We start from the raw sequence: 7960 nt of genomic DNA on the forward strand, positions 1-7960 counted from the left end.
TGGGGGTGGGGCTGAAGGGTGGAGAGTAGGCTAGACAGTCAGAAGGAGAGAGGCCAGACCTTGCTGACTGAAGCTTGGGATAGGATGGCAAGAGCTTTAGCTAACAAGTAATTACAGTACAATGAGGAGCTATGGGAGGGAGGACAGAGGCAGGGGGATTCCGGATGCTCGCCGGCTAGTCAGTCTAGCCAAAAAGGCAAGCTTCTGGTCACCGGGGGATGCTTTGTTTTAAAATAAGGTGAAGAGTGGCAGAATAAGACACTTAATGTTGACGTCTGACCACATGTGCACACATGTATATAACACGCATACAAACACATACATGCAAGCTTGCACACACATATGAGAGAAAAAACTGCGTGGCTGCACATAGAAAGGCAGTGCGAAAATTCATAAAAGTCAGAAACTAGAGGATTGGAGGGACGGCTCAGTGGTTAGGAGCACTGACTGCTCTTCCAGAGGACTCGGGTTCAATTCCCAGCACCCACATGGCAGCTCACAACTGTCTGTAACTCCAGTTCCAGGGGACCCGACACCCATGGCAAAACACCAATGCACATAAAATAAAAATAAATAATTTTTTAAAAAAGCCAGAAACTATACTGCAGGTTTCCAAGGCCCCAGGAAAAGAGGAACTGTGAGCTGTTGTCTAATGGGTAATGATTTCTGCTAGAAAGTTCTGGAAATGGATAGTGGTGCGGGGTAGCCTGACACCATGAATGTATTTAATGCCCCTGAGTTGTCACTTAGCCTCGAGCACTTAAACATGCGTCAGGACAGGGCTGCCAGCTCATTCCACAAGACCAGTGTCACTCTGAAACCAAAACCAGACAAAGGCAACGCAAGAAAACTACCACTCCACATCTCTTCTGAATGCCTCAGCAAAATGCTAGCAGACGGTCCAGAAGCCCATAGGGAGGCATTCACACCGTGACCAAGTGGATTTGTCCTGGAATCCACAAGGATTCTTATCCCGGGGACGGAGATTTGGCTTAGCATCCAAAAATCAATTATGATACACCACAGTAATAGGATAAAGGACAAACCCCACAAGATCGTCACAGCAAGAAAAGGCACTTGGCAACTCTAAAAGCCTTTCACAAAAACACTTCGCAAACCGGAAATGAAAGGGAATGTCCTCAACTGGAGAGAGGTGATCCGTGAAAAGCTGGTTACACCATACTTGAGAACAGGAGCTGAACCCCTCCCTCTCAGGTCAGGAACAAGACAAGAGTGTCTACCCATACCACTTACATGCAGCATGTCACTGGAGGATTCAGCCATGGTGATGAAACAGTGATAAGAGAGAGACACAGGGCACCTGGATGACACAGAGGACCCGAGACCGAGTACGGAAAATGGTAAGAGACTGGCAGCTACGGGAAGCAGTGAGCAGATTCAGGAGAGTTCTGGGCTTCGAGGTCAGGGTCAAGATCAATGGCATTTCTCCAGTGAAGCTGTGAGACTGGGATAAAGGGGAGGATTCTGGTGACGACAGCTTCAGTAAGGATGCGAGGTTTAGGATGGCAGTCCACAGAAGTAAGGAACTGTACACTGAAAACTACAAATGTTTTTCATAAAAATTAAAGACCAGAAGCCATGTTTGGTGATGGATTCCTTTATTCCTAGCATTTGGGAGACGGGTGGTGGTGGGGCGGAATCTCTGACTTCAAGGTCAACCTTATCTACACAGCAAATTCCAGACCAGCTAGAGCTACATAATAAGAAAGAAAGAGAGAAAGTAGAGGGGAGAGAGAGACAGAAAGAAAGAGGGGGGGGAGGGAGGGAGGGAGGGAGGGAGGGAGGGAGGGAGGAAGGAAGGAAGGAAGGAAGGAAGGAAGGAAGGAAGGAAGAAAGAGAAGAATGAAAAACAAAAAAACCCAAACAGATGAACAATTTTCCATGTTGGAAAATTTATTGATTGGATGACAATAATTCCTAGTCACTTTTTCTGGTCTTTTTGTTGAAATTAACAAGTTGATCCTAAAACTTGGAAGAAAACACAAAAAAGAACAGACTTGGAAGACCTAACTTCCTGATTCCAAATTTTACTACAGACTATAGTAACCAAGACAGTGTGGGACTCATCTAAGAATAAACATCAACAGAACAGAACTGATGGCCAAGAACTAAAGCTTCACGTTCATGGCCGGTGATTTTGCTGAGTATACAAAGGTTATGCAGTGGGATGAGTCTTCCTAACAGTTGATATTGGGACTAGATATTCAAAGACAACAAAAATGGATGGGACCGAGGAGATGGCTCGGCCCTATAAAGTGTTGCCTAAAAAGCAGGAGGGCCTGAGTGTGGATCCCCAACATCCACCCAGAAAGCCAGGAGTGGAGGTACACCCAGTGCTGAGAAGGTACAATGGTGGAGCCATGGGGCTCAGGGCTCGCCTATTTAATTAGTGAGTGAGCTCCAGGTTCAGTGAAAGACTCTACCTCAAAAACCAAGGTAGAGAAAGATTGTGGAAAATACTTGATGTCAACTTCTGTCCTCTACACACATACACATACGTGCACACAACCATACAAACACGCTCGCATATACACACCCCCCTCCACAGAATGACAATTATTGTTTGATTGATTGGCTGGTGATTTTTTTTTTTTTTTGAGACAAGGTCTCTCTACATAGCCCTGACTGTCCTGAAACTCACTCTGTAGACCAAGCGGGCCTCGAACTTACAGAGACCCACCTGCCTCTGCCTCCCAAGCAATGGGATTAAAGGAGTGTGTGACCACACCCGGCCTCAGAATGACAAATTTTTAAAAATCAGAAAGAGGTAGATGCAGGGTCATGACAATGGGAAACTGCATAATGTGCAGAATTGCTGGAGTGCAAGGGCCAGAGTCAGAGAGCGAAATAACAAGAGGGAAGGGTGCTGAAGAAGGGGGCATGGTACAGCAAGCTGATGTCCCCAGATCCAGAGAGGGTCTAGGGCAGACAGCAAAGGAAGGGTGGAACGAGAGGAGCCACCAAGCCCTAACATCATCCGTGTGGATTCTGAAGTCACCAGGATCAACAGTGAGTCTGCTGGGGAAAGAGAGCCCCAGGCCAGGGACAAAAGCTGTCAGTGACAGGGACAAGAGAAGGTGACAGCAGCAAGAACAGAGGGTTGCGGGGAGTGGGGCAGATGATTAGTGAATGGCTGCTGCATTATGACCCACGGTTTAGGGGTCTAGAGATCAACGGAATGGTTCTCCTTCATGTCCCCATTGGAGATCTCTCACCCATAATGGCTTTGCTTGTGTGCCTGACACGTTGGTCAGGATTGTTGGGATTGATCGAGTGTGCGCTCACGCTCACATTCCTCTCTTCTGTCCTTCTCCCTCTCCCCCTTTTCTTTCTCTCCCCTTTATGACTAAATAATAGTCTCTATCCACATGGTCTCTCTGTCAGGGTAGCTAGACCTCTTGCAGGGTAGATCAGGGCTCCCCCGAAGCACAGAAACATACCTTTTTTTTTTTTTTTTTTGAAACAGCGTTTCTCCGTGTAGTTTTGATGCCTGTCCTAGATCTCGCTCTGTAGACCAGGCTGGCCTCAAACTCACAGAGATCTGCCTGGCTCTGCCTCCCGAGTGCTGGGATTAAAGGCATGTGCCACCACCGCCCAGCTGAAACATACCTTTTAAGACCCAGAATCAGCCTGGCATCCCTTGGCTCCACTGTATTGGTTAAGCTGAGTCGGCATCATCAGTGTGGGTGAGGCCTTGAAAAATAGTGAGTGCCAGGAGGAGGTTCCCCTAGAACCCTCACTGAGATGAGGTCCCAAGTAAGATGTGATGCCTGTGCCCCATCGGTTACCTTACCACACTCCCTCCCCTTCCAGTCTCTTTTTTTTTTTTTTTTTTTTTTTTTTTTGGTTTTTCGGGTTTCTCTGTGTAGCTTTGAGCCTTTCCTGGATCTCGCTCTGTAGACCAGGCTGGCCTCGAACTCACAAAGATCCGCCTGGCTCTGCCTCCCAAGTGCTGGGGTTAAAGGCATGTGCGACACCACCGCCCGGCTTTCCAGTCTCTTCTCGCGACTTCCATCAGCAGCCTAAATGAAAACATGCACAGCCAAGTGCATCTCCCCCACAAAGCAGTCAACTGTGCATTCAGGTGCATGTGTGTAACCCCAGCTACTCTGGAGGATGAGGCAAGAGGAACATGAGTGTGTACAACAGCAAGAGTCTACCTTCTTCCTCCCCCTCTTATTGAAAATAACTTTTCTCCCATATTTCCTGGTATGGTTTCCCCTCCCTCTACTCCCCCCAGCTCCTCTCAGCTCCCTCCCATGTTGATCCACTCACTATCTGTCTCTCATTAGAAAACAAACAGGTTTCAGCCGGTGGTGGTGGTGGTGGTGGTGGTGGTGGCAGCGCACGCCTTTAATCCCAGCACTTGGGAGGCAGAGGCAGGTGGATCTGTGTGAATTTAAGGCAGCCTGATCTACAGAGCTAGTTCCAGGACAGTCAGGGCTACCCAAAGAAACCCTGTCTCAAAAAAACAAACAAAAAGCAAAAGAAAGAGAGGAGGTGGAGGGAGGGAGGGAGGGAGGGAGGGAGGGAGGGAGAAAAACAGATTTCTAAGGGATAATAAAATATAAGATCCAGTCGGGTGGTGGTGGTGGTGGTGGTGGTGGTGGCACACGACTTTAATCCCAGCACTCGGGAGGCAGAGCCAGGCAGATCTCTGTGAGTTCCAGGCCAGCCTGGTCTACAAAAGCAAGATCTAGGACAGGCACCAAAACTACACAGAGAAACCCTGTCTCGAAAAAACCAAATACACACACACACACACACACACACACACACACACACACACACACACACACGATTCAGATCTCCCTCCATCTTCTTCCTGACTCTCAGAACATCATTCCTGCTCCTGGTCTCTGTGTCCAGCATGCTCTATGTGTCTCCACAACTCTAATGTGGTTTCTCTTCAGCTGGTCCATCTCCTCATCCTTCTTGGCAATCTTCCTGTCCATCTCAGACTTGACTTGGTTCGGCTCCAGCTGGATTCACAGGGTCTTTCTCTCTTCATGCTCCAGAGAGGCCATCAGGAAACAGGGATCAGTCAGCACTGAGTGGAAGAGAACTCAAGTGGTTGGCATCTGCTACGAGTCTGGGAGGCAGGCTCTTATTGCTGTCACCCTGTCACCATTTAAAGTTAATGTAGTTGTCCTAAGAACCTCTGAGGTTTGTTTATCTGGTCACAGATTATATAGGTCAGCTCTGTAATAAAGGTACTGTGTACCATCTAAAGATCCATGACAGTACTAACAGAATTATTTGATTAATTTTATATGTAGCATACATAATGTTTCATAAACTACAATCTTTATGTGTAAAATACTAATCATATCAAACATAGAAACTATCAGTTTTAAAATATTTTTTTCTGATTATATAGTGCATACTCATTATATAATATGGGGACAAAATGTATTAAAAACAGTTTCCCATTGTCCCTCACAGAGAGACAACTATTTTAATGTGGTACATTTTTTATACAATTGTTTTAGGCAGGCTCTCTTGCTTTGTGGTTCAGGCTGGCCTTGGGCTCATTCATGAACCTTCTGATTTCCCTTTTCTATCTATTTTTATCTAATTGAAGTTGTATATGCAAATATATGTCATGCTTTTGTTCTTGTTTTGTTTTGTTTTCCAAAACAGAGTTTCTCCGTGTAGTATTGGTGCCTGTCCTGGATCTCGCTCTGTAGCCCAGGCTGGCCTCAAACTCAGAGATCTGCCTGGCTCTGCCTCCTGGATGCTAGAATTAAAGGTGTGCACCACCACCGCCCTGCCCTATGTCATACTTTTTAAAAGCAAATATTTGTGTCTATCATAAACGTTTCCCCACATTAAAAAAAACCCACAGAAATAAAAACTATCACATCAGAGTTAGACAAGACAAAGAGAAGGAAAAGGGCCCAAGAGAAGGCACAAGAATCAGAGACCCGTCGTTTGCACACTTAGGAATCCCATAAAAACACTAAACTGGAAGCCATAATACATACACAAACTCTGGTGCAGGCCTGTGTGAGCCCTGTGCATGCTGCCTCCGTCTCTGTGAGTTCATATGAACTTTGATCATGTTGATTTAGAATTCCTTGTTTTATTGGTATCCTTCATGCTCTCTGGCTCTTCTGTTCCTTCTGCCCCCTCTTCTGTGGGGTTCTCTGGGCCCTGAGGGGAGGGATTTGATGGAGACATCCCAATTCGGGCTGAGTGTTCCAAGGTCTCTCATTCCCTGCATAATCATATAGCCCCAGCAACGGAGATTGGAGACAGAAAGATTCCAAGAGCTTGCTGAACACCGGGGCTCTGTATTTGTTCCCATGTGCTACAGGAGGAGGCTTTTCTTTTGATGGCTGAGCAAGGCACTGATGGAGGAATATAACAGAATGTCATTAGGTATCATTTTATCAATGTGTGTGCGTGTGTATGTATTATGTATATATGTTAGAACAGTAGTATTTGATTTTACCCTATATTCCTGGACACCCAAACAGCGTCAAGTGTGGGTTCCATTTCGTGGAGTGGGCCTTAAGTCAAATCAGATATTGGTTGGTGACTCCCACAAGCTTGGTGCCACCATTGCCCTAGCATATCTTGCAGGCAGGACACCATTGTAAATCAAAGTATCTGTGGCTGGGTTGGTGTTTATATTTCTTTCCTGGTAGCATGAAGGGTACCTTCTTGTACCACAGACAGTAGAATGTAGGAGGTAAAGGCTCCATACAGGCACCAGCTCAGATTCTCCATGTTCAATGAGTTGTGTAGTTGTTGAACAAGAACTTACCTTAAAAAGTTATTGTACGCAGCGCCCGGAGATCCCGCGTCTGTGTCTTGCTTCAACAGTGTTTGGACGGAGCAGACCCGGGGCCTCCCTTTGTTAGCGTCCAGCCGCCTCCCAGTGTCTCTAGTCGCAGTCTCTGGGACCATCTCCTCGACGCCTTGGCTCCCAGGACCAGCCAGCACTGTCTCTCCGCGGTTAGCTCCACTGCGTATCAGCCATGAGCTCCTACCTAGGTCCGTCAGAATTTTTCCACCGAAGTGGAGGCTGCAGTGAACCGCCTGGCCAACTTGCACCTGCGGGCCTCCTACACCTGCCTTTCTTTGGGCTACTATTTTGACCCGGATGACGTGACTCTGGAGGGTGTCGGCCACTTCTTCCGCGAATTGGCCGAGGAGAAGCGCGAGGGCGCCGAGCGGCCGCTCAAGATGCAGAACGAACACGGAGGCCGCGCACTATTCCAGGCTGTGCAGAAGCCGTCTCAAGATGAGTGGGGTAAATCCCAGGAGGCCATGGAAGCTGCTTTGGTCCTGGAGAAGAGCCTGAACCAGGCCCTCTTGGATCTTCATGCCCTGGCTTCTGCTCGCACAGATCCTCACCTCTGTGACTTCCTGGAAAACCACTTCCTGGATGACTGGGTGAAGCTCATCAAGAAGATGGGCAACCACCTGACCAACCTCCGCAGGGTGGCTGTGCCGCAGCCAGCACAGACCGGTGTGCCAGCACAGACCGGTGTGCCCTCGCCATCTCTGGGCGAGTACCTCTTCGAGAGGCTCACTCTCAAGACTGACTAGGAGGCCTCACCTTCCAAGGGGCTCCCTCCTCTGCTCTGCAACCAGCCAGCCTCAGGACCTTCACCCAAACCTCTAGGCAGCTTTGTTAACTGCTCTGGAGCCCCTCCCAAGTCTCAGGACCAAGTGAAAATAAAGCATTTTGAAATAGCAAAAAAAAAAAAAAAAGTTATTGTATTATAAGTATGTCTCTACCCTACCTCGAAAATACATTGTCATAAACGTTATGCTTGTGGGTAGCTGGAAGATGGCACAGTGGGTAAAGTATCCTTGTTCTGTAAGCATGAGGACCTGATTTTGAAATCCCAACACCCATGTAAAAGTCCAGATGTGACTGCAAAAACATATAGTCCCAGCAATGGAGAGTAGAGACAGGAAGATT

General features: G+C 47.5%; 1 protein-coding gene across 1 annotated transcript; it reads left to right on the forward strand.

Annotated features, from left to right (window-relative positions):
* Positions 1-2258: 2258 nt before the first annotated feature.
* On the forward strand, positions 2259-7632 carry LOC128116167 (ferritin light chain 1-like). The gene is made up of 2 exons (XM_052747373.1): positions 2259-2345; positions 7024-7632. The coding sequence occupies exons 1-2, from the start codon at positions 2259-2261 to the stop codon at positions 7579-7581; spliced, it is 645 nt and encodes a 214-aa protein (XP_052603333.1). The 3' UTR covers positions 7582-7632.
* Positions 7633-7960: the final 328 nt, after the last annotated feature.

Source organism: Peromyscus californicus, unplaced genomic scaffold (genome assembly GCF_007827085.1).
Source record: "Peromyscus californicus insignis strain IS unplaced genomic scaffold, ASM782708v3 Scaffold_20__1_contigs__length_68692818, whole genome shotgun sequence".
Lineage (NCBI taxonomy): Eukaryota > Metazoa > Chordata > Mammalia > Rodentia > Cricetidae > Peromyscus > Peromyscus californicus.

Bases quoted from the DNA above. Each gene is read 5' to 3' on its own strand.
- LOC128116167 (XM_052747373.1), top strand. From the start codon at position 2,259: ATGGCTCGGCCCTATAAAGTGTTGCCTAAAAAGCAGGAGGGCCTGAGT. The intron at 2,346-7,023 runs GTACACCCAGTG...GCTCCTACCTAG, and splicing joins CCAGAAAGCCAGGAGTGGAG to GTCCGTCAGAATTTTTCCAC.